Source organism: Macrotis lagotis, chromosome 2, assembly GCF_037893015.1.
Source record: "Macrotis lagotis isolate mMagLag1 chromosome 2, bilby.v1.9.chrom.fasta, whole genome shotgun sequence".
Taxonomy (NCBI): Eukaryota; Metazoa; Chordata; class Mammalia; order Peramelemorphia; family Peramelidae; genus Macrotis; species Macrotis lagotis.
The window spans coordinates 188435843-188463472 of NC_133659.1; the positions used below are offsets into that span (position 1 = coordinate 188435843).

Below are 27630 nucleotides of genomic sequence, written 5' to 3' on the forward strand. Positions count from 1 at the left end.
TCCTGCCAGAAGCCGTCGCTGGTGCTAGCCATGAATCCGACCCCGTGTCGAAACTGCGACCGCAAAAGCGGCGGCGTAGCGCGAGGGGGCGGGGCCTGCGCGGGACAAAGGAAGAGGAGCTGGAGCAGCGGCCTCTCTCCAGAGCCCGGGTAAGTGGGGCAGAACGGGGCCATGGAGCCGCAGGGCGAGAGCCCCGCGGCGCCCCTGCCCGCACCCCGCTCCCGGGACCAAGCTGGGCGGCGGGGGCGGCTGTGAGGCCCGGTGGCAGGGGGTGAGGCCTAGCTCGGCTCCAACTCAAGAGGTCCCCGAGCTCTTTGTCTAGGCCGCGGGCCCTGAAGAGCCGCTCCCCGTGCCGAGTGTGGAAGCCGGGGGGCGGGGGCGGGGTGGGTGGGGGCACAGGCCGATGCCCGCGCACAGGGAGCCATCTGCGGCCGGAATCCGACCGAGCAGGCTCGGAGCTGACAGCCCGGCCGAGGAAGATCCAGAGCGCCGTGACATCCGCGCGCTCCCCCTGCGGGGAAAGAGGGAGCCGAGGCCAGATCACCAGAAATGCCCATCCCCTTGCAGACGCGGCCCCCTCCCTTGGTGCAAAGAATCTTGGGGCCGGGGTCTGCCCTCCCCCACCCCCACAAGAATCATCTTTGTCTGATGCATCCATTCCACCTCGCAGTCACCGGTGTGATGCTGGCTGAAAGTTACTTTGTGATGCCTAGGGCCTTGCCAAAGGGTCCTTAGCTCGGTCATTTTTCTGATTTTATATTAGCTTTCCCATTTACATATACTTAGAATTAGACCTTTCCTATAAGACAATCATAACTTCATACAGCTAGAGCTCGAAAGGACCCTGAAGTCCATTTAATCCAGTCTTCTGCTGAGGCCCAGAGAGAGAGAGAGAGAGAGAGAGAGAGAGAGAGAGAGATTAAGGGACTTGGCCAAATTTACATAAGTAAATAAATAGTCAGATATGGAATTACAACCCTGGTCTTCTGACTCTAGAGACAGTGCTCTTCCCACTGTACTTGGCTGCCCTAAATTGTTTAGTTATGCTAATAAATCCTTTATCCCATCTCAGAAATATAAGTAAAGTGAAATGTTACTATTTCTGTAAAACTTATAGTAAGTACAAATATATAGACTCGGGATTTATAGTCTTCCAAAGAACTTTAGAGATCAAGGATTCTTAAACTTTGTGTCATGGTTCTTTTTGGCAGTATACTAAACCCTCTCGCTACACTATTTTTAAATAAATAAAGTGCATAGAATTACAAGGAAGTAGAGGAAACCAATTCCATTGAAACACATGTATCAGAGTATTTTTAAAACAATTTCATGGACCCTAGTTGAGAACTCTTGATCAAGTGTGACCCTCTCCTTTTTACAGATGAGAAAATTGAGGCTCAGAGAAGATTAAATGACAGATTATGATTTAAAACCTACAGCCTTTGATTTCAGATCTAGTGCTTTTGCATACATATATACATATATATGTGTGTACATATATACACATACACACATAGTTTTTATATATAAAACCGTGTAGTTTCCCCTTAAGAAGTGAAAATTCTATTCTTTGCCCAGTTTCAAAATAATAAAGAGCAATTTGCAAGATACCAAATATAAAACAACTACAAATTAGGTATATTCTTTCTACCAATCATTTTTAAAAAAAGAACATCTTTAAATTTACTTGTTGTCAGTAAATATTTGTTGAAATGAGAATAGCTCGGTAATTTAATAGAATTTTAAACTTTTTAAAGAAAACTATTGCACTAGTCCAATTGCTGTTATTTTCCTTCAATAATCTGTAATAGATAATTTAATTCTGAAAAATAAGTTTCCAAACCACATTCTTAAAAGATTAAAGAAAAGGAGAAAGGGCAAAATTTGGAGTTGTTTTACCCAGAAACACTTTTGTTTATCATATTCTTTTACTGCTTAGGAAAACATTCTCTCATGCATACTTTTGATTTTCTTTGTTGTTTTTTTTTTAGTGTCTCAAGTTCATTGTTAAGGGACTGAGAACTTAAATCTTCCAAAATGTCAAGTAAGTTTCATTTTTTATATTTATCAAACTATGTGAATAAGGGACTAAAGCCCTAGCAAATGGGAATTCCAAAATATTCTTTCTCAATTTTTCTTCAAAACAGGGCCATTGGTAGTTTTGTTGCTTAGTGTTATATCTCTGTTGTTTACAAGAAGTTATTTATTTTCTTTCAAACAGAAAGACCATCTTATGCCCCACCTCCCACCCCAGCTCCTGCAACAGTAAGTTTTAATTTTCTTGTTAATGTAATAGCCAAGTCTGGCCTTGCTACAAAAACCCAGATGTCTTCCAGTGGCAGTCACTCAGTATACAGCAACCAGAATGAAAACATTTCGTGTAAAAATAGCATTTCCTACTAAATATTTGAAATCTTTCACTTCTTGCCTTGAACTAACCCTGAAATTTTAAAAGAATAAACTGCCAAGATACATACAGTAATCTGTCAATTGCAAAATAAATTCCTGATGGTGAGTTTTTCTTGTACTGGAGGAAAAAAATGACTCTATAATAATCATAACTCTAATTTCACCTCTTTTATCTTGGCAATAGTCCTCATTTAAAAAGAAATCAGAATTTCAAGCTCAAAGTTGACCTTAGAAGTCATATAGGTTAATCCCATCATTTTATTAAATGGAAAAAACTATTGGATTTTACCCATCAGAGCATTCCATTTTCTTCACTAAAAAAAAATTTTTCCTTCAGCTGGTTGTTGCTTATTATTCCTTTCTGTCCATATTTCTTTTTTAAAAAATTATGTAGCTTTTTAGAATAGTGAAATCAGATGGGCCACATTAGATTAATAGTGTCATTGAATAATACCTTACTGATTTGAGAAATAGTAAGAGTTACAATGCAAGATCTGGCCCAGTGCATATAAGACCCTTCCCTGGTCAACATGAATTTTCAAATCTGATTTTGAATATTTAGTGCTTTAGACCTCAATAAAGTTGATTCTTTAGAATTTAAGAAGCATTGAGACAGTCCACTATATCACAAACCCATATATATAAAAACTCTATTCCCCTTATATCAGGTTATTTTGAACTTTTGCATCACTCTAATAGTAAATTCTTTGTGTTACAACTAATATGTCTTCTTCATCAGACAATCACTATGATAATTATCATTGTTTCAGATTAGCTACATTTTATTTACATTTATTAGCAATTCTTTTTCTTCTCTGTATAATGAGATGCTTTTAAAATAATGTTAAAATCCTATTGCATGCTTTCAAATAGGACAATTTACACAAATATTAAGCAGTCACAAATGTGGACTTTTCTGTGTTTTACAGACAAATGGCTCTGAGGGGGTCTGCAGAGTATTTCCCTCCCCTTACATCAAAAAAACATTTATTAACAGGTGCCATATAGATGAAATTTAACAAATATTTACAATCCAAGTATATTTTAGTTTTGAAATTCATATGTTCTGTAGCATTTTAGCTTCTTTTCATTCCTTTGGTTGTGTTTTTTCTTACATTATTTTTTATGATAATTTCGTCTTGTAACTTATTGGAGATATCTTAGTGAAAGAAATAGTCCCTTTTAGCAGTGTTTAAATAAAAATTCAAATTTGTTTATAGGTAGCTCTGTTTAGTTTATATTTAATATAGCAACTGAAAAATCATTTCTTGTTTCTATTGCTAAAATACAAAATGAATTTCTGCCTGTCTTGAGAAATACTTTAACATCTTCATTATAATGTTACTTAGCTACTGATTGATAAGAATTCTGATAACTTAACAGAGTGATGTCAAGTGAATGACTTTACCCTCACTTTCCTCTCTTTCTCCCACCAAAATGTACTATTCAAAATAAAAATACCTCATCTGTAACATTTTCATTTCTTCTGTGGTTTGACTCCATAAATTGTTTTTTGCGTCTTTCATAATAGGAAAGACTAGGAGTTGGTCAACTGCTACTTCTAAAATTTCAGTTCATTATTTCTTTGTACACTATATTTAGATGCTATGGATGGGTCATAACAGCATATTTTGAAGCTTGCTTTTTTTTATTTTGCACTAAAAACAATTGAATCAGGGTGAGTTTATGAATTGCATGTCTACAGGGCTAAAGTTGTGAATCAAAAGTTCAGATGAAATGGTTATTGTCAGCTTGTTTTGGTTTTGAGTTTTATAAGAAAAGATTTTACTACTTTTAGTCTCCCTATTGCATCTTTCTCATGCATCTTTGTTGTGATTCTCATGAACATTGAACATTTTTATATTAACTATGATAGCAATCATGAGACTCCTGTGTATAATGAATTTAAGGGCATTTAAGATCCCATTTCACTGTACTGACAAAATATGGTGATTTTGCTGCAAATTAAGGAATTCCATTTTTAAAATGTCTAGTGTTACCAAAGAAGTAAGTAAGAAAAGAAAAACTAAAGATCATTACGTAGGGATTGACCAAAGAAGTAGTACACTTTGAGACAAAATTCAGGAAGTTTTCTGGGTTGAGCTCTAGAAGATGAATCAGAGAAGAGTAAGTGGAAGAAGAAAACGACTGGACTTTTTTTTTTTTAAGAATAAATTATAGACCTAAAAGAAAGTTTAAACAAAATCCATGCATTTCTTACAAGTCTTTGTTTTGAAACATGTATTTGACATTCATTGAATTCCACAGGATATGTTCCCCTGTATTTGGGAACACCGGTCTTAGTTAATCAGGTGCTTGTCATTTCTCATATTTACATGCAATTATAATTTATATATATACAATATATATATATATATATCTTAAGAGCAGATCCATTGCTTGTTTTTATTTGTGTGTTTGATAGATGACATCATTGGTGGTGTCCACATAATTGCTTAACAGTGTGCTGTCTTGTTTGTAAAACGTTCCTGGACCTCTGGTGTATCGTGTTTCCAGGCCTCTTGTCTCAAAATACCATATATTCCTAAGTTCTATCATTTAATAGCCTAAATTAGAATGTATGTGTTTGTCATTTTTAGAGCCATGCCCATTTTAGTTGATTATATAAAGTTATTCTATATCTGTATTAAAATCTAAATGCTTTAACTGCCAAAACAAAAAACAAACCTGCAAACAGGTTTCTATTGAAGTTGTTTCTGTATTGAAAAAGCCAACCAACTACAACCCATCATTTGCTTGTTTTAGTTCAGGTTGCTTTTGCATGCCATATGCAGATCATTTTTCATTTCTGTGTTTTCCTCGTTTGAGCTCATTTCTCATTCGTGTTTTTGTCTCATTTGTTTCCATCAGCAAATGCCCAGCACACCAGGGTTTGTGGGATACAATCCATACAGTCATCTGGCCTACAACAACTACAGGCTGGGAGGGAACCCGGGCACCAACAGCCGGGTCACGGTAGGAGAATCAACTATTACAGCATCCAGCAGACACCTGGAATTGACCAGAAATGGCTTCAATTAGTTCCTTCCAAATCATGGAATCAGTCATTTTTTAGAATAATTTGACTGCAAAATTAACTTGCTTTTTTCCCAATATTTTGTTCACTTCCATTGTAATATTTTACATTCCCCCAAAATGGAGTTGTGGGGGAAAAATACTTCGAGCAAAAGAATAACTTGTTCTACTTGATCAGTGAGTACTGAACTCACTGAAAGTAGACAAAACCATAAATTTTTGTAGATTAAATGTCTTCTTTTAAGGTAGAGAGGTATATTCATTTCATCTGATGTTTCAGAGATTAGATTAAAGAGCTAGTTTTCTAATTAACAATGAAACCCATTCAGTAGGGTAGGTAAGAAATGGCGAGCATTGTCCTGGTCTGCCAGAAACTTGAGATTTCAGTTCACATCTCACTATACTGACAGTTCAAGATGTCGCCTCTGCTATATAAAAGGAAGTTAATCTTTCAGGTCAAAATTTGACAAATAACATTTCCAGGGTGGGGAGAAAGAGGAATGTAAGGAGTAGATTTTTCAAAACTTGTTTTGCTATTTAATTAAAATGAACAACCTCTACCCTGTAATCTCACTCTAACAGGATTTAATGTCATTACATTCAGTATGAGGCTGGTCAAATACTTGTAAATTTGGTTATTAAAGAAGCAAAAGGGCCTAACCATAAATTTATAAATTATTTAGGAAAAGCTCAAAACGCCAAATTATTTCCAAATAACTAAATAATATTAATGAAACCGTAATCATTGAATGGCTGTTGAATTATTTTCTACCTATGGGTAATGGAATGGATTATGGTAATCATAAAAGAAACCCTCTCACCCTGTAGTAAACTTTAAATGAAAACTTGATATTATCAAAATTTGTGTCTATCTTGCTAAGAACTTTCCTTGGCTTGATAGGTTCCTCTCTCGTCTTAGATTTTTCATTGTTTCTACATGATTTGTACTTCATATACATATCAAGTTTTATGTGCCATGCCTATTTCATGGTATTTTAGCAGTGAATTCTAAGTGTGTGCATGTATGTATGCATTCCTTAATGCATACAACTTTTATGTACATTTTTGTTTTCCTAAGCCTGAGTGCATAAATTTGAAATGGCAAGATTATGAAAGACTGATAATTAAAGGAAAAAACACAATCTGTATTAATTAAATCAAAATACTGGCAGAAAGTTATACAGGTAGCAAATTCAATGGAATAATCAATTTGATAACTATTCTACAGTCAGCTCTTGATTATCGGGTACTGATGGAGTAGAAATGATGGTGTCTTTAATTTCAAAATAATTTTTTTCTTCTTTGAAATGCATGTTGTACTTAAAAGTAAGTGTTTGACATTTGAATTCATTGTCCACCAAATAATGAGGAAACACTCTGAAGATCACATCAGGAGGACCTAGAAAACTGTTGTCCTAACCTTAGTTCTTTCTTCCCTACTCCATCCTGGTGTTTGATGTCTTAGGATAGAGCATTTGAAGTGAATGCTGTAAATGGTTGGGTTTAGAAATTTATGACTCTCATCTCTTTTTTAGTTGTTTTCTTTATTTTCCCTTGTGGATGAGAGAGTTAGGATTTAGGTATGAACTAGGTATGCTTTAATAGAGCCTTTCACTGAAAGATATTTTAAATTAAGCTCCAAATATTGTGGGCATGAACCCTGGGGATTCTGTTCTCTTGTCTCTTAACTCTTTCAAATGTTTATCTAAACATACTACAGTTATTTAACACTAACTGCTGTTCCCCCTTAATAATGTTCAATCCCACATGAATTTTGCATTTCTTTATGTTTTTTACCCTTACTAGAATGTGGCTAAAAGATTTTTGATAGAAATTTTTCTTTTTTTATTTAAAGCAATTGGATTGAGTGATTTGCCCAAGGTCATATAGCTAGGCAATTATAAAATGTCTGAGGCTGAATTTGAACTCAGGTACTCCTAACTCCAAGGCCAATGCTCTATCCACTTTGCCACCTAGCTGCCCCTATAGAAAAATTTTTCACCTGCTTGAGGACTTTGTCATAGCTGTGGGTATATCTTTTGATACAACAGGAATCATAAAAATCTTGAAGCAGCATGATTACGTTCACCGTTACGGTCTAAATTGTTATAATTTGTCAAACTGTATTGGAATAATAGAAGATAAGATGAGAACTGGGGTACAGACAAATTAAGTAACTTGCCCACAAACATAGGCTAGTTAGTAATAAAGTCAGACTTAGAACCTAGATCTCCCAACTGGCCAAGTAAGCCTGCACTTTTTCTATCTCATAACAGTGTTGCAAGCACAGTTCTTCTCAAAGGACCCCATAAAAATAGAAAAATTCCCTTTAAAGAGGACTTTCTGGGTTTGACATAAGTAGGTCATACAATTGACAGTGGGGGATGGGGACCGGGGGGTGGGGTGTGGAGCGGATGTGCAAACAAATCTACTTCTGTTTGTATATGTAAACTGATTTCTGAGAACATATAATCTTTGACTTAGGCTTTTACATTTATTCTTATTTGATACAACAACTCAGTGAGACGGGTGATGCAAATACTTCCATTCTCTAGATAAGAAAACTGAGGAGTGAAAGTTACCTGACCTGCTCAAGTTGTTTTAACTAGAACTGAGCCTTTAATTCCAAGTCTTCTAATACTGCTCTGTTAGACATTTTAAAAACCTTCCTGACCACCCATCCATACTTGAGGTTTCTCTTTCTGGATTTCCATTTACTTTTAAGTCAACAAGTATGTTTTAAAAGGTACCTGTTGTATGCCAGAAACAACCTAGGGGAAAAAAAATTTTTTTCTCTATACTTAAAACTTTATTTTTGTCTTAAAAGTCCATTTGAGGGGCAGGTAGGTGGCGTAGTGGATAAAGCACCGGCCTTGGAGTCAGGAGTACCTGGGTTTAAATCTGGTCTCGGACACTTAATAATTACCTAGCTGTGTGGCCTTTTAACCCCATTTGCCTTGCAAAAACCTAAAAAAAAATCCATTTGAGATTGAGGATACAAGTCAATTCAAAGGACTTAAGAAATTGTACAAAGCAGTGGAAAGAGCCCTGAAGTTAAGTTCAGAATCAGAAAAATCTAGATTTTTCTTGCCTTTGTTTTATTCCTAAATAGCTCTTTGTCTTAGGCAAGTTACAAGTTATTTCTATGGTCCTTAATTTTTCCTTAATAAAATGAAAGATATGATTGGGCAAAATCATGTTTCATCACTTTCTTGTAAGCTTCCCTCAGTCTGTATTAAAACCTTATGACTGTTTCCCTTTATTTTCAAACCTTAGACAAAACAAACTCTACATTTCTAAAGGCACTGGTGAAACTTTTTCTGAAATTCTAACCAGTCAGTTCTTCATTAAGAATTATGAAATCAAAATAATTCATAGCTTCAATCAAAGTGTTTTAATACAGTATCAACAGAAAATTAATCTCATCAGCTTTATAGGAGTTACACACACACGCACACACACACACACACACACACACACACACACACTTTTAAAATTAATCTTCAGTATACCTCATCTGAAAACTAGAAGATAACCAAAAGGATCTCTCTGAATGAGAATAATAGATGTCATAAGATCTTCAGATTCCTTTTACTACTGGGATGGGGCTTCAAGACTTCCTTCAGGATCTATTTTAATTTCACTTTACATGTAGTTCTACTAAAGTTGATTATCTGGTTTCAAGATTAGAAAGAAAATCAGAAAGGATGAGAGAAACAATTACAGCCCAGCTATCAGCCCTGACTACCACAAAGGGCCCTGAGACTATCATTGTATCTTCTGGTTTAGGTGTATAGCTAAAAATTATCTTAAATATTTTTGTCCAGAATAGTTAAGAGACTTGAAAGCATAGGAGGGATTAAAATTCTATTGATGCAAGAAAATAATTAATCAAGAATATCTCATTTCCTGAAAGTTCTTAATAATGGGGTTTTACTGTCATTTCTGCAAATTAATCATTTACTAGTGGGGAGAACTTCCTATGGGCTAATGTTTTTAAATTTTAATCTTGAGAATCAATAAAAATCACTATTAGAAAAAAAGTCAATTCTCCAGATGTCTAATGTGGATAAATAACACTACAAAATTTTATCCTTAAAAGTGTTTCTGGTTCTTTCTAAAAGTTTAGACATATAGGAATGTTAAAGTTGTCTTTCTGCCTCACTCTTTTTATTTCCTTTGCTGGAACTTGAGGATTTTGCTGTGAAGGTATTTTAAAAATCATGTGGCACAAAATTGCAAAAAAGCAACTATTATCTCAACTCTAATTTAAAAAAAAAATAAAGATATGCTTCTTTGAGTAATAGTTTTTAGAAATGTTTAGATATCTTCTTAGATACCCCACTCTGATGACAGACCCTAATATTCAGAAGTTACCAATTTGCTTTACAACTTAGGGTAAGATTTTTCAAAATTTGAGTGCAAAATAGGTTGTGGCAGTTTAACTGTACTCTGCCTGTTCCCATTATATCCAAATAATACTGTACAATTAGTCAACTACAATTTATCAAGCACCTACTATGTACCAGGGACTAATACAAAGACAATTAAACTGAGTCTCTGTCCACAAGGAGATAGTAGTCTACTGGCAGAAACGGGATGCAAATTCTGTATACTATATTCAAACAAGATATGGACAGGATAAACTGAAGATAATCAATAGAGAGGAGGGAGTAACAGAATTGGCAGCATGAGGAATCAGAAAGAAAAGTTTCTCATAGACAATGAGGTTTAAGCTTAGACTTGACTTGAGGGAAGCCAGGAAGCATTCCAGGTACAGGAAATAGTCAATGGCACTGCCCAAATCTGGAGGCGTAGAGGGGGCTTGTTCAAGTGACAGCTAGGAGGTCAGGGTCACTGGATGCCAGGGTTGGGGGTGGGGAGGGGAGTTAAGGTATAATTAGACTCAAAAGGTAGGAAGTGGCCAGGTTGTGAATGACTGAATGCCAAACAAAGGATTTTTATATTTGATCCTGGAAGTGCTGGATAGCCACTGGGGTTTATTGAATTGCAGGGTTGGGAGGATTCAAATCTGTATTTTAGGAAGTTTAATTTGACAAATCAAGCAGAAGGTAAACTAGAGTGGGGTGAGACTTGAGACAGAGAGATTAACTAGGCTACTATACCATCCTGGTCTTAAGTTGATGTGGTCCTGCACCAGAGTGATGGCAATATCAGAAAAAAGTGTGTATTGTTCAAGAGATTTATAAAAGAAAAGCTGCAGGAGATGCCTATCACACATACCTGTATCCCTCAATTTTTTTTTTTTTTTTTTTGGCTAAACAATACAGGTTAAGTGGGGGGGCAGGAATCACACAGCTAGCAAGGCTCAAGTTGAATTCAGATGCTGCTCTTTCCACTACACCACCTATCTTCCACCTTCTTTCAGTTCAATAGGAATTAATTCATTATTATCTAATTAGCCTCATGTCATTGAAAACAAGAAACCAGAGATGTGGTCTCTGGAAGAGAGGGAATGAAAATGTATTAAGCAGTTGCTGTGTGCTTGTGGTTACTTTACAAATACCTCATGCTGTCCTCACAGCCATGCTAGGAGGTAAGGGCTATTATTATCCCCATATTACAGTCAATGTGACTTGCCTAGAACCACAAAGCTAGTAAGAGTGAAGTCAAATTTGAATTCAGATCTTCCTGAATCCAGGGCCAGCACCCTATCCATTGTGCCACCCACATGCTTTCAAGAACAAGGGTCCCCCAAATAGCTTCTTGGGCCTGAGGTCATCAACTATCTGATGGTTTGTGTGGTAAGAATCCTCTTCTTTGCTCTCCCTCTTCCCTTTCTTTACTTTTTTTCTTTCCCTTCCTTCACCTTTGTTTCTTCTTTATTCTAAATTTCTTTTCTATCCCTCTTTTTTTTCCTCTTTATAGTTTACATGAAAATCACTTTTGTGTGGTATAGAACTTTTTAATAACTGACATAGCTTTCAGCTCCAAATACCTTAGAACCCTGTATCTTTTAGATCCTGTTACCTATTATTTTTTAACCTCTTCACTGGAGAGGAAGAGATGAACTTTTTTCTATATTCTGATAACTGGTACAACCCTTCAAATACTTGAAAATTGCTATCACGTCACTCTTAAATATTCCCCTGTTCAGATTAAATATATCCAACTCCTTCAACGCACCTTTGTATAAAATTATTTTTCCAACCTAGTTACTTTGCCCTTCACTCCCTCAATCTCCTTCGTAAACTGTCTCCTAGTATTCAGAAACAAAATATTCAAAACAGTGCAAGCAATAGAACTAGGATCTCTCTTGTTCCAAACTCTCTTCACCTTAAGGTAGCCTACAATCCCAGGACTTGCCTGGTCACATTGTTGACTCTTTTTATGTAGTGTGTTCTTAAAGCCCCCACAGCTTTTTCACATGAATTACTGTACGGTCATATATCCCTCATCCTGTACTTATGCCATACTACTGATTTTTTTTGAGCCCATGTATAAAAATGAGGATTTTAAAAGTACCTAGTTTCTAAGGTTGGTAAGCAATGGTTTGAGTACTTGGAGCAGTTGAAAGTCATCAGTTTGTTTTTGGTTTGTTTTGGAGGGGATTGGGGGGTGGTGAGAGGAGTTGAATTTGGAATTCTACTAAATCTAGGTACTTTATTATTAGTGACAAAACAGTGACAAAACAGCATATCAGCAGGCTAGATATGTCTGGTAAGTGCTGAGGGGGCTCAGGGTTTGGTGCAGATAATCAAGTGTTGACTGTATGTCATTGGAACCAAATGTTTATAAATTAAAGGACATAGAATGCCAGTTGGTGTTTCAACTGTCAGTCATTGACATGTATCCATATTTCTGATGTCTAGATCATTTCATGCTGCTTTGTCTTTTCTCCTTGCCATCTTTTTAGCTTTAGTACTTATTAAAGCTGACAAAGCAGTGTTTCTTCAGAAACATTTTCTTGGTTTTCTGGTGATGTTTTCTTTTTCTTTTGAAGACATCTTTCAGTGGAGAAAACTGAATCTAGTGTCAATGGACAAGTAGAAAAAAATACTTTTTTAATGTCTATTTCCAGGTTGCTATATACTGCTATTTGCAACTAATTGTCCAGTTCTTTTTTTTTTACAGGCTTCCTCTGGAATTACAATTCCCAAACCCCCAAAGCCACCAGATAAGCCTCTGATGCCCTATATGAGATACAGCAGGAAGGTGGGTACAAAATATCAAGAAGTAGAGTCTTTGTTCTTTTAAGCAAAATTTCAAACCTTAATTCTGGTTTTAATTGTTGGTTCATGTGTCTTTTTTTTTTTTAACCCAAGACAGTTTTAAAGTCCATATGTTCTTTTGGCCAGTATTAAAAGTGTAAATGATTTCTTTTTTAAGGTTTGGGACCAAGTAAAGGCTTCCAATCCTGACTTAAAGTTATGGGAGATTGGCAAAATTATTGGTGGGATGTGGCGAGACCTTACTGATGAAGAGAAACAAGAATATTTGAATGAATACGAAGCAGAAAAGGTAATGTGTCAGGGAACAGGGTAAGAAGAGCACAGAATAAACCTTTTGGATATTTTAATCACAAATGTGAAAACTCAATTTTATCAATTTGCAGATAGAATATAATGAATCTATGAAGGCCTATCATAATTCACCAGCATACCTTGCTTACATCAATGCAAAAAGTAGAGCTGAAGCTGCATTAGAGGAAGAAAGTCGACAGAGGCAGTCCCGAATGGAGAAGGGAGAGCCTTATATGAGCATCCAACCTGCAGAGGATCCAGATGGTAAATGGAACAGGCTTTTTCAGATAAATGATGGAAGGTCTTGAATATTAAGCACAATCCTGCAGGGCCTTTAATCACCACTTCCCTTTTTAGGCGAAAATCAGTAAAGTTGCTACTGTTTCTAGTTTTTCTTATTCTTTGGGTTCAGATTTCCTGATAAACTTTAAGATTTGTGACCAGAATTTTTTTTTTCCTGAATGTTTGTAAAAGACTAAGAAAGTTGGAGGGCCCCCAGCACAGCCACCTTCTAATTCTCCTGATTGGTCTTCACTTGAATTAAAGGAAAAATCAGACATCATATGCCAGGAAGGGTTGAAGCTAGCCCTTCCCAGTAATTGTAGAAGCCAAACAGTAAATTATATTTTAAATTTTGTAAGTACACATTTATAGTACAATAATATAAATTTTAAAAATAAATGTTCCATTTTGTTAACTTTGAAATAAATTACCTATTCTTATGTCACTGCCATGAATGAAATGCAAATTCAGTCAGTGCCATGGGCAACCTCCAGACCAAAAAGATAAAACTTCTTCCATTGCATGTGAGCCAACTCCTTTAGTTATCCTATAAAAGTTTAAGTTTGTGGGAAATTTCTCACCTGGACCAGTGATTTCTGCATGTTCTATCCTATGTTTTAATAGCAGAGTGGCCTGTGAGCCATGGCATGCTTGTATAAACTCAGCACCGTTGCTATCTGAGCAATTAATTGCTGAACTTCGTAGTATTGTCTTGTATTTATTGTTCTGGGTACCTAGTCACAAACATTATTTTCATTACAGACTATGATGATGGTTTTTCAATGAAGCACACAGCCACTGCTCGTTTCCAGAGAAACCACCGTCTGATCAGTGAAATATTAAGTGAGAGTGTGGTACCAGATGTCCGTTCAGTTGTCACCACCGCCAGAATGCAAGTTCTCAAACGACAGGTTCAGTCCTTAATGGTCCATCAGGTAAAGACTACTTCAGAGAGTATCATCACTTCTTGAGTGGAGTTGTGCAGTAGGTGATCTGCTTTTGTACTATGCAAGAAAGTGCATCATTTTAAATTGTAGTATGTCCCCTTGTGTTGAGAATTGTCAGGTAAAAATATAAGTTAACTTAGAAACATGCCAACTCTGATCTTTTATGTAAGATATTTTACTTTAAAGAAATCATTAGAGAGTTTGAGAGTAAAGTACCGGTAACATGCAATTCTATTACATAACACCATGAGTAAAAATTAACATGTAGTAATTGAAGCCCTACCAAAAAACCCTATAAGTATGCATTTATCTCATTTTTTTCTCAATAATTCTGTGAAATATCCCCATTTTGCAGTTAAGAAATCTGGAGCTGAGGGTATTTGAGTTATTTGTACAGTTATATAGCTTGAAAGTATCAAAGACAGAATTTGGGCCCAGATCTTTCCTTATTCTGATCTTACACTTTACACTATACCATTGTTGTTGAGTTGTTTCAGTCATGTCTAACTCTTGGTGACCCAATTTGGGATTTTCTTGGCAAAAATACTAGAGCAGTTTGCCATTTCCTTCTTCAGCTCATTTTACAGATAAGGAACTGAGGCAAATAGAGTGAAATGACTTGCCCAGGATCACAAAGCTAGTTAAGTATCTTGAGACTGGATTTGAATTCAAGATGAGTCTTGCTGATTCCAAGCCCAGTGTTTTATCCACTGCTTATCTTAAATTTGTTTCACATTTATACTTTATTTTCATGAATAGTGTTAGCAATAGACTTTTGCTATTTTCTGTATATTTATTTGAAATTTAAAAGACAATTAAGAAAAGGATGTTCCTAAAGAAGAGAGAAATAGTTCTAACAATTTTTTTCTTTTGTTCAATAAAGAAGATAGAGCGCAAGGGGGATAGAAGAAGAGAGAGAATTATTTTTTAACAACTTCCCAGTTCCATGGAACAGCTAGGTGACACAGTGGATAGAGCACCATCCTTGGAGTCAGGAGGACCTGAGTTCAAATTTGGCCTCAGACCCTTAATAATTACTTAGCTGTGTGACTTTGGGCAAACTATTTAACCCCATTCTTTATATCTAGAAAACAATAAAGATGATGAATTAGTAAAAGGGTAAGAATGCAAATAGGAATATTTGAAAAACCCTCTTCATCATTCTACCCCAATATTGCTATAAATCTAGATAAATCCATCAAATAGGTTGTTTAATATTTCATTGAACAAATCTACCTTTTGAGGTATATTGATGCAACTTTAATTTTTATTTCGGCAAATTTTTTAAAGGATTAATATTAAAAGATATTTTAATTGAAATATTTAATTATTTCTGTTTCTATGTTTTTGAGTACAGAAATAATGCTCCAGTGAATTTCTACTCAGATACCCCTCACAGGATGTGGGAGTGACCCAGTACTCACTGAAATTATTCTAGAAAACATTAAATTCTTCTAAGCCTTAACCAAGCTATAAGTCTTCCTGACAGAAGACTGTCCTCTAAGATAGCTCAATATCTTAGGCTAGATTTCTTTCTTGAGGACCCTGCCTTAAGCCCAAATAACCCTAGCTGTCATTAATTGGCCAACAGTAGGTTCCAGTCCAAGTCTCACTTAATCATCATCATTTGAGCCCTGATGCCTCTGAGTGAGTGTAACTAGCAATTGTTTCTTTTGGCCATCCATTCTAAGGAGCTTGCCCTCTCAGATTATTGTTGTTGGGTATGTTGAGTTTGTTGGGGGTTTTTTTAGGGGTTTTTTTGACTAGGTAAAAGAGACCATTCTTTGAATCTTTTCTTACCTAGCAATAGTCACTTTAATGGGTGTTGCCTCAGTCAGACTGAGACCTAGGAAAGGTCTTGGCTTAAAAATGCCAAGGTCTTCCACTGCATCCAGGACCATCTCCAGTGATCGATAACTTGTCACTGAACTGAGATGACTCTAGAGGAGAAGGTGAGACTGGTCACTTTGCAAAGTTGCCCCCCTCCCCATTTAAATCTAATCACTTGCATGTCATAGTATCACCTCTCTGAAGTCATGGTCCTCTTTGAGAACAAAAAACAAACAAAACCACCATGCCATACAGACTCCACATTTACTTCCCTCTCCTGATTTCAATATGTTAAAAATATATCTTAAAAGAACGAAGTAGAAAACTAAAGATTCTTTTTAATGCCATACCATTTTAACAAAAAAAGTGGAGGGAACAATTAGGGAAAAAAATCAAAATAACTAGATTCTTGTATTAAGAAGGATAGAGACAAAGGGGTAAATTTCATCTGTCTGTTAGAAAACACTGAACCTGGATCTTATGTTTTATAGAGAAAATTAGAAGCTGAACTCTTACAAATAGAAGAACGTCACCAGGAAAAGAAGAGGAAATTTTTAGAAAGCACAGATTCATTTAACAATGAACTCAAGAGGGTAATAATTCTATTTATTAATTTTATTTATGGTAGGAAATTTTTTTCTTCATTATTTTTGGAACTAACTTTTGATTTATTGGTTTAGAGAAATCCCTTTGAGAAAAATTCTCACCCAAAGCAAATTGGAGCAAGTATTCTGCAGTTAAGTAACTTGCTGATCATATAGCCATCATGTTACCAGTGGGACTTGAACTCACATCTTTCTGACTCTGAGATCAGCTCTTTATCTACTTACACAATGCTGCCGTGCTCCAAATTAATTTTATTATAACTATCCCCTTTTGAAAGAAGAGTGACATCACCAATTTATAACAACTACCCTTTTGTGACAAAAGAATTTGGTTTATATATATTTACATGTTGTAGTAAAACTATCAAAAAGTATGCATAAGTGGCGGCTAGGTGGTGCAGTGAATAGAGCACCAGCCCTGGAGTCAGGAGTACCTGAGTTCAAATTTGACCTCAGACACTAATTACCTAGCTGTGTGGCCTTGGGCAAGCCACTTAATTCTATTTGCCTTGCAAAAAAATATATATATATGCATAAGTATGAAGTTTTCAGTGTATGTTTTCATCAGATGTGATTTACATATGACCCTTCCCATAATGACTAGTAAATCTAGGTTTTGGTAACTTAAGCTAAGAAATTGAAGTCCTCTTCTCACTCCTGTATTTTCATGTATTTTCATTGTTAGTGACTGCTCTGTATTAGTTATATAAGAGTTTTTGAAGCCACTAACTTCAATTTGATAAATATATGTCAGATAACTAGAAACAGTGATGATGTGTCTTGCAGAACACATTCTTGTAGGTATGCAATATGACTGTGTGTGTGTGTGTGTGTGTGTGTGTGTGTGTGTGTGTGTGTGTATTTTTGGAGCCAGGTTTACCTGTTTAAAGTGAGACTTGGCTGAAAGGCCTATATTTTTCCTCCTGGCATGTAGTTGTGTAGCTTAAAAGTAGAAGTGGACATGGAAAAAATAGCAGCTGAAATTGCCCAAGCAGAGGAACAAGCCCGCAAACGGCAGGAGGAACGAGAGAAAGAAGCAATGGAGCAAGCAGAGCGCAGTCAGAGTGGTGTCAGTGCTGCTGCTGCTGCTGCCGCGGCTGCCGCCACTGTTGCTGGTACTGCCACCACTGAGGATGACCAGACAGCCAGCAAAGGTGATGAGAAGAAGGAAGAGGAAAGCACTCCAATGGAGACAGGTAGTAACCTCTACCCTGGGGATACTGTCTGAAAATCTATGCGGTGAGGTCAAAGCACACCCCTCCAAGTGTGGGCTATGGGTTATATGGTGTTTAACCTTTCCCCTTCTAAAACTATTCAAAGAGTCCTTGACAGATTAAAAATCTTACTCTAAGGAAATGCCTTCAAACAAACTGAACCCCTCTTTCTTTAGAAGTCATCAGAAAATAATTGCAGCTGTAGAATCTTGGATTTAGTTTTCTTGTATTATAAAACAGTTATCTCCTAGAAAACTTTTCATAAAATTTCATAAAATTCATAGAGCTAGTACTAGAAGGGACCTCAGAAGCAATCTAGTCCAATCCTCTCACTTTACAGTTTGGGAAGCTGAAGCACAGAGATTATGTCTTGCCCACAGTGATGTACTCCAAGATGGCATTGGAGCCTGTGCCTTCTGACTCCAAAGCCAGTGCCATTATTCTGCATGTGTTATAAAATTTTCTAGTTTCCTTAACCCTTTACCACCTTATACCTGCTACCAGTCCTCTTCATTTGCACAGGTAGGATCATTCTAAAAATATTCAAAGGAGAAGCATACCAGAGACTATTCCCTCCCTCCCCCCCCCCACCTCTCCCTAACCTTAATTTAAGAAGTAGAAGAGGCATCCTTTATACCCATAGGCTTCATTTTTGGATGTTTTAATGTCCTCATTTGACATGTGAAAAGTAAATGTTCTTATAAAAACATAATTCAGGGGCAGCCCTGGAGTCGGGAGTACCTGAGTTCAAATCCGGTGTCAAGACACTTAATAATTACCTAGCTGTGTGACCTTGGGCAAGCCACTTAACCCCATTGCCTTGCAAAAACCAAGAAAAAAAAATTCAGTAGATTAACCCATCGGATAATAAAATTAAAAATAATTATATCTCTTACTATTTAGAATCACCATGTTTTTGATCTTGGTAAATTTGGAAAGCAAAGTATGTCTTGTGGTTAAAGTAGAACTTAAGAATCAGAATCTTGTTCTCATCTATTTTTACCACTTGGCAAAACACAATCTTTTGTTTCATTTCATCATTTATAAATAAGGTAGTGCTTATTTATAAAAGTTTTTTCCAGCCCATTTGTGGAAGCAGTAAAGAATTAATATTTTTGAACCTTCAGGATTATGGAATCTTTACTTATAAAATTGTTTCTTGGGTCATTTGAGGGCTATATCTCTCTCTCCCATGAAAGACCAGTCCCAAACCTTAGAAAGTTATACAAGTACTGTGGATTTATAGTCTATCTATGTGGTCACTTGGGAGAACTCCATTAAGCTGGAATATCTCCTGGGGAATGAAAAATCAAATCATTATTAGCACTTTGATGACCTATTATGCCCCTGAAACTGAGGGGGAATAAGGGTGTTGTTCTATCGGGATAATGGGAAAGAATGCTGGATTTTAATCCCAGCAGCTTGTTTTTTGTTTGTTTGTTTGTTTTGTTTTAAAGGTACAGATATAGAAAATAGCAAAGAAGAGAGAGACTCAGATGACCACTTGAGCATAGGATGAGGGGCCAATTTTACATTGGGCCTCAGCCAAGCAGGACATCTTAAGATGGGGCTCCAAAGGCATGGAGAATCATGGCAGGGCCAAGGATTCTCAGAAGACTCCCAGTTCAACAATACAAAACATTCTCCACACAAAGGCAGATCTTAATCATTGAAGAAATATTAATTGCTCATGGGTAGGCCTAGCTATTATAATAAAAATGACAATGCCACCTAAATTAATTTACTTATTCAATGTCATACCAATCAAACTACCCAAGGATTACTTCATAGAACCAGGAAAAAATGAATAACAATAAAAAAACACCTGGAGGAACAGAAGGTCAAGAACAGGGGAATCATGGCAGGGGGGGAATACAAAGGAAAGAGGGGCTTATCAGTACTAAATCTCAACTATACTACAAAGCATATACTAAAAAACAGTGTTACTTTATAATAAATATTAAGCTTGATCTGTGCAATGGATTAGGTACAGAATATACAGATGGAAATGAGTGCCATAACCTAGTGTTTGATTAAAGCAAAGATCCCAGCTTGGACCAAGAACTTATTATCTGACAAAAATGACTAGGAAAACTGGAAAGTAGAAATTAGGCATAGACTGCTTCATACCACATACTGAATTAAGATCAAAATGAGTATTGTGTAGAAAAAATTGTAGTATATTGAGCAGTTTAGGAGAGCATGAAAGGAATTATCTTTCAGATCTTTGGTTTGGGGAAAAATTCATTAAAAGCCAAGAGAGAGGATCACAGAAGTTAACATGGATATTTTTGATTACACAACAGTGGCTAGGTGGCACAGTGGATAAAGCATCGGCCCTGGAGTCAGGAGTACCTGGGTTCAAATACGGTCTCAGACACTTAATAATTACCTAGCTGTGTGGCCTTGGGCAAGCCACTTAACACCGTTTACCTTACCAAAACCTAAAAAAAAAGTTTTTGCAAAAATAAAACAAATGTAGTCAAAATTAGAAGGGGAAAATATTTTGCAACTAGTTTTTCAATAAAGGTCTCATTTCTCATATAGGGAACTAGGCCAGATTTATAAAAATTAAAACCGTTTTCCAGTTGACAATCGGTCGACAAGTATGAAAAGACAGTTTCAAAGAAATTAAAGCTATATGTTAATCATGAAAAAATGCTCTTTAATAATTTGGAGAAATGCAAATTAAAACAATTCTGTGATGCTACCTCATATCTAGCAGATTGATTCATGTGACAGAGGGAAAATGGGGATACTAATTCACTATTGATAGGCATTCTAGAGAAAAACTTAGAACTAGACCCAAAGCTGTAAATCTGTGCATACCCATCATTATCAATATCACTATATTGGACTATACCTCAAGGAGATCAAAGGAAAAGAGCTCATATATACAAAAATTAGTTATAACATCTCTCTGTGGATGGAAAATAATTGGAAATTGAAGGGAATAGCTGAACAAGTAGTATATAAATAATAGACTACTGTTTGCTGTAAGAAATATGAAGGCGAATAGTTTCAGAAAATTCTGGAAGACGAATTATTGCAAAGTAAATTGAGAAAACCAGAACATGGTTCATAGTAACAGCATTCCTATAAAGGTGTTCAACTGTGAAATGCTTTTATCGACATAGGGATTCACCACAATTGCTGAGAAAAAGATGAAAAATGATATTCACCTCCAGAACTGTTGTTAAGAGTGCAGATTGAAGCAAATTATTTTTCTTTTTTGGGGTGGAGGTAGAAGGGGAAACATGGTCAATGTGGAAATGTTTTGCATAATATTTTTTTTTAATGAAAACTTTTTGTTCATGGGTTCCTAGATTCAGAGCATGAAGGGATCTTGAAGTCATCTAATCCAGCCTCCTTTACCACTCTGTTTCCATTTCCCCCTCCCCATTTTGCACCTAAGGAACTAAAGAGGAAAGTTCCTTTCCCAAGATCATTAAAGAGAAATTAGTATAGCTCTGAGCCACCTCACTAAATTGTGTAGATTTTTTTGTGTGAACACTTTCAACAATATGACCTTTATATTGATATTTTCAAATTTATATTACTTCTTGTGAGCAAAGCCTAGAAAAACTAAACTTGGTCTGGTGAGTGACATTAGAAGAAAGAAAAGGAAATTTAGTATAAGAACCAGGAAATCTGTTATTCCCTCAGTAGCAGATAAGCTAAAATTGGCACAGTGCTGAAAAGATATCCCTGTGACTCAGACTATCTTAGGGTGGGAGAAAGTCTAGAAGATCCAATCAAAGTTATGGGAAAGTGAAAGGACAGTGGTTGAGGATGATAAAATACAAGTTCAGTCCAATTCAAACTCTTCACAGTGTCCTGTATATAAAGGGCATAGAATTTATAGCTGACAGAGAAGAGACTTGAGTCATACAAGAGTTTACTTATGAGGTCTAGATCCCTCTTTGATGTGACAAATAGGATAGAGGGCCTTCCTGCTCACGTTTTTCATTAGAAGCCATTAAACTTTGTTCTCATATTTTAAAGGAAAAAGCTGAAGAAAATATCAATAGAAATTAGACCAAAATCCTTTTTTTTTAAACAAGCATCCAAGTATTGGTTGGCTGTTTTAAGACTTTTGGAACAGCCCTTTACTTCTAATAACAATATGCAATAATTTTACATGTTTCACCCCTCCAAAACTCTAGCTTGTCAGCTTATTTAGAAGGAATAAATCTTAGTCTTCAAACTGACAGTGAAAAATATCTGATTGCAGAAGAGACACAGCCAGAGGAAACTACAGAAAGTCAACAAAATGGTGAAGAAGGAACATCCACCCCTGAAGATAAAGAGAGTGGCCAAGAGGGAGTAGATAGTATGGCAGAAGAAGGGACCAGTGACAGCAACACTGGGTCAGAGAGTAACAGTGCAACAGTGGAGGAACCTCCAACAGATCCTACACCAGATGACAGTGAGAAGAAAGAATAAATGTTGACCAATTCCATGTGTTTTGAATTATTTTTTTTAATGAAATACTGTTTTTGAGTTTTAATGGTGTTTTGTGCTTTGTCCATTACCAAAGACTACAGCATCACTTACCCATGAATCTCTAGTGGTAAAGTGGCCTTTCTTCAGCAATTGTGTAAAGATAACTATTTTCTTCAGACTTTCTAGTCTTGATGACTTAAAGCCTCAAAACTCTAGTGGATGGGAAGAATTTCCATCTCTTTTTTTATGGAATGATTTTTGTTGCTTTAGACTTGCCTCTTAAAGATGCCTTTCCATATTTTACTTGGGTCTTCGCCAAGGCCAAGGCCACATCTTTAATTGGTTCTCATTAACAGTGTAATGAAGCATCCTTATCCTGTTCATCTCATCTCTGGCAGGATTTAAAGGCAGGATTTAAACACAGCTGAATGTGTTATATCTCACTAGTGTTTTGACTTCTCAAGTGAGATGTCTCAGAGATGAATACCACAGGTTCCACCTAAGCCTGGGCCATGTTGATCTCCTGACTATGCTGTAGGCAACAGGGATACTAGTTAGTAAAATAAGTCATTCCTCAGGAACATGAAAAACATCATGTGTTGTATAGTTTACTCTAATTCACCCAAGTTTTATGTCATGGAGATGAATGTCATCTATTTTTTATTGATCCAGTTCAAAAAACTACTTTTTTTAAAAAATTAAACTTTCCAAAGATGGAGAAGATCCCACACCTAAGATAATTTAAAGTGCATTATATAGACAAAAGAGGCCTGATGGTACAGTGGGCCCCAGAGCACTGGACTTGAATCCAGGAAGAACCTGGATTTCATTAGTCTCTAACACTCATTAGCTGTTTGACTTCACTGTTAGCACTTCCCCCAGACTTTAACAAAATCAGAGAGGTTCGAACTATAAACTAGTGGGGGGGGGAGCTGTCTCCTGGGAGTTTCCCACACTGATGACATAATAGACATTTATGTGTATATAGAATAAACAGGCCTTCCAAGGAGAATATCCTGTTTCAAAGTAGTCATCTGGGAGTTACTGGTTGACATTTTTTTAATATTACAAAATACAGTTTTAAAATTGTATTAAAGCTTCAAACTGCAGATTTCCTTAGGTCAGAACCTACATTTTTGATTAAACTTCATGGAAACTATTAGACTTAAGATAGCACATGATGAATCTCCTTCATGAAAAGGAAACTTACTGAATACTCATATCCAATGACAAATGTTTCTTTTTAAAATTTCAAATGTAATAAAATGTTTTGATCTTTCAAGTAGTGTTTGTAATACGTGGATTAACACATGCAAAATACAACTTAGTTTCATTCCTAGCAATTCAGTGATCATTTGTGTAGTGTCAATAATCAAATAGATCACCCCTCTGAGATATGCCTAGAAAGGAAGAAAATAAACCACAGACCACAAAGAAAATGAGTATCTAATGCCTCGCAGACTACTGTTACAGACAAAATATATGTTTACTCAAAAATCTGAAGAGCCTGCAGAAGTACAAGGTATACAAACTGCCTTGAAAAAAAGTAGTTGCCCACTTAAAACGCTAAAAAATTGGGGCTGTATTGGGTAAATAGCATTGCAAAGTAGGCCTTCACAATACTATGGAAGCATTCTGGAGTGAATGCCCCTGAGGCTTATAGGCTAATCACTTCCCTAATCTAGGTCCGTCCTCTTAAAGTCCTTCACTTCCATCTGCTTCGCATAGCCTTTTGACTGAAGTTTGTGTTTGGCTGATGGTCAGTTGTGTTCAGCTCTGTGACCTTTGGGGTTTTCTTGGCAGAGATACTGGACTGCTCTGCCTTTTCCTCATTTTATAAATGAGGAAACTGAGGAAAACAGGGTTAAGTGACTTGAATCATACAACTAGCAAGTGTCTGAGGCAGATTTTAACTCAGAAAGGTAAGTTCCTGATTCCATCTGGCACCTTATACACTGAACCACCTAACTGCCCCCTTTTAATGTAAGTGGTATGAGTAATCACTTAACACATGGAGTATTTTGCCCTGGAATTTCCAGTTGTTGAAGATGAAATGAAGCTTCCCTGACTTTTTCCTGAGATAATGACACCTAAGGGATTACCAAAGGTTCTCAACTCTCCATGAAGGAAAGAAATGCTTCCCAAAATAGAAACCCAGCACATATTCCCAGCTGAAGGAAGGTGATCATGAGGGAAAGGGTTATAATAGTATACAAATTATTTCATTTGTTAACATTTTTGTCTGTTTCCTAAGTGAGATTAAATATTTAATGAGATATATGAGAAAATATTTGCAAAGCATTTAATAAGTAAGTACTTGTTTCCTTTGTTCCAATGTTCTAATCCTTTTAGTCTGGGAATTCTGAAGAACAGAGCCTGTGCTGAGAGAAAATTCCTATTCAGGTCTGGGTTTAACCAGCCAACTGCCAAGTTTCCTTCCAGCTCAGACGTGATCTCTGAACATTCCTTGGGTGTTCTCAAAGTCGAAGGTAGAATGTGGAAGAAATGCAGTCATGGAGAGGGGCATTGATTACAAGAACTCTCTAATCAGCCTCGTCTGATCTGAACCCCCCTACAATCTTGCCTGGCTCCAACTTGAGACGATTATGATGCAAACTCTGGGGCTGAACCATGATTATTTGTGTTAAGTAGCCTCAGCTGAAGAATTCCTCTGTCAGGATAGGTTGAAACTTTTATGCATCTTATAGTCTTAGAATTAACTAGAACACTAAGAGATTGAATAAATCATTTCAAAGTCATACAGCTAATAATAGTGTCTAAGACTAGATTGAACTCAGGTCTTTCTGACTCCAACCCTCCTGCTGCAACACTGTCTACCTTAAAGAATGCACTTTGATTATTGTTGGCATCTCTGAAAGTTTATAAGGGTTTAGCTGAATCAAGTTACCCTGATGCTTCCAGTTTCTGACACTGATTTCTGATTATTCTGACTGGTTCCATTATTAGCATGAGTCTTTGGTTTCTCCCACAAAATGTGGCTTAGGCTTAAAGCCACATTGCAGAAACCCTACTACCTCCTCACCTGCACCCCAAATCAAGTAACACCATGCATTTCATTCTCTCCACCAAGATTCAGCAAGTGAACATGTTTTATCTTGTCTCCTGTCACCTCTGGGCTGGGCAAAGTCTTTCTGGAAGAACAACAATCAGTTTCTAACAACCTACCTGTAAAACATCAAATCCTTGCAAATAAACAATCTGGCCTATAGTCTCTTAGTATGAATTCTTCAAAAGAAAAAATAATGAAATCATAATATTTCTCTTGAAGTCTTGAGGCAAACTTTAAGTATATTTATGCTTCCTTTTTATCTTTGTTTCCCTAAAGCTATTATTAATCTTAATGTTATCATAGGACAGGACCTCAGAGTCAGAAGGTATTTCAGAAGTTGTTACTAAAAATTAATCAAATTAAGCAGCTAGGTGGCAGATTAAATGGAACACTGGGTTTGAGTAATGTAGACCTAGTTCAAATCCTGCCTCAGAGAGCTGTCTGGGTAAATCATTTAATCTTCCACAGTTTTGGTTTTTTCATCTGTAAAATAGGGATTTGCTTTGCAAACCTTAAAATATAAATTATTTCATATAAAATTGTATTTTATATATTATATTTTATATGTTATTTATAAATTTAATTTAAATACATTAATAAATATATAATATATATATTATACTATATAAAATATAATGTGAATATTATATAAAATATAAATTACTATATAATTTATTATAAGAGGAAGCATTCAATGAATCATCTGTGACCAGTATAAACTTAGGACGTGACAAAAATTTTCAGGAATTTTCTTTTTTTTAAATCTATTTTCTGCAGTGTTTTATTATTTTAAACATTTTTGTTGATCTTTTGTTTTTATAATAGTTACTTCAACATTTGCAAAGTATTAGTGCAGCTGGGTGGGTGCAGTGGACAGAGCACTGACCCTGGAACCAGGAGGACCTCAGTTCAAATCTGGCCTCAGACACTTAATAATTGCCTAGCTGTGTGATCTTGGGCAAGTCACTTAACCCCCCATTGCTATAAATAAAATTTTAAAAAATATTTGCAAAGTACTTTTACTTATGTTATCTCTTGATCCTTATAATAATTTTGGTTCTATTCTTTTTTTTTTAGGTTTTTTACAAGGCAATGGGGTCAAGTGGCTTGCCCAAGGCCACACAGCTAAGTAATTATTAAGTGTCTGAGGCCAGATTTGAACTCAGGTACTCCTGACTTCAGGGCCGGTGCTCTATTCACTGCATCACCTAGCTGCCCCCTTTGGTTCTATCCTTATCCCCATTTTACAGAAGAGAAAAGTGAGGCAGACAGGTTAAAGAACTTCCCCAGGGTCACATATCTAATAATTGTGGTTGAACTTGAATGCTGTTCTAACTCCAAATCCTATACTCCATCCTTCAGTTCAGATAACCATACCATTCTGAATCAATATCCCTTTTTCATATTTTCTGACTTGTCTTTCAGAATAGAGGGGCAAATTTCTTCTTCCTGAATTTATGTTCTGTCTCATAGCTGAGCAGGAATCTTTCATATAAAGCAGCTCCTACCTTACAGTCTACCTGGGAAAAACAGGCATGCTGGAAACTATATAAGGCAAAATTATTTCTGATCTTTTTCCCTTGGTCACATTCTCCTGACTAGGAATCTAGGGGCCAGGTTCCTATGTTTCCCAAACTGTTTCACATAATGCCCCTTTACTCTTCTCCCCTCGCTCCCCACAAAGAAAAATTACATGAGATCATAACCTTAGATCTGGGACAGTCTTTAGAAGTCCAGTTCAACTTCCTTTGTTTTTAATTGAAGGAAGCAGCCTTAGAAAAATGAAATGATTTACTGAAGGTCATACAGGTAGGGAGTGTCAAAGCCAGACCTTGTACCTGGGTCCACTGATTCAAATCCAATGATCTTTCTACTATATTACCTCTAAAATATTAAACATGAAATTTATATCCAGGGTGTCCCAAAGTCTTAGTGCAATTTAAGACCTTTAGTAACTACCACTACACTAAGACTTTTGGGACACCCTATATATCAAAAAATATTTTTTATGTTCAGTAATTTAGAGTTGTAAAAATACTTATTTCATTTTGCCCCATATTTGCCAATGAATATGTTTTCTGCCCTTCTCATAATCAAGACTTCAATTCAATTCATTCATTCAAATTCAATTCTCCAAGTGCCAAGGAATCAAACAGGTATTTATAGCCTTCTGGAGAAAGGGAATCACTAAGTATGTGTCATTCTGTGCCCTCACAGATGCTGAGATGGTAAGTGTTTTACAGTAGTGAGACCCTGGACCTGTCCAGTGTGAGTATTACTTCTACTAGAAGAAAGTTTAACCCATCC

General features: G+C 36.2%; 1 protein-coding gene across 3 annotated transcripts; it reads left to right on the top strand.

The window, feature by feature from the left end:
* The first annotated feature begins 45 nt into the window (after positions 1–45).
* Positions 46–22317, top strand: SMARCE1 (SWI/SNF related BAF chromatin remodeling complex subunit E1). 3 transcript variants are annotated; one of them, XM_074223968.1, is made up of 11 exons: positions 46–149; positions 1992–2044; positions 2222–2265; positions 5281–5385; positions 12541–12621; positions 12796–12927; positions 13022–13193; positions 13974–14146; positions 16480–16581; positions 17528–17789; positions 19265–22035. In XM_074223968.1, exons 2-11 carry the CDS (start codon positions 2038–2040, stop codon positions 19324–19326), a joined length of 1140 nt encoding a protein of 379 aa, XP_074080069.1. In that variant the 5' UTR covers positions 46–149; positions 1992–2037; the 3' UTR covers positions 19327–22035. The 3 variants fall into 3 exon arrangements, with proteins under 3 accessions (XP_074080069.1, XP_074080068.1, XP_074080070.1); XM_074223967.1 differs by lacking the exon at positions 19265–22035 and adding an exon at positions 22042–22317 and having other exon boundaries at positions 47–149; XM_074223969.1 differs by lacking the exons at positions 46–149; positions 1992–2044; positions 2222–2265; positions 5281–5385; positions 19265–22035 and adding exons at positions 10360–12126; positions 22042–22317.
* The last annotated feature ends 5313 nt before the right edge of the window (positions 22318–27630 follow it).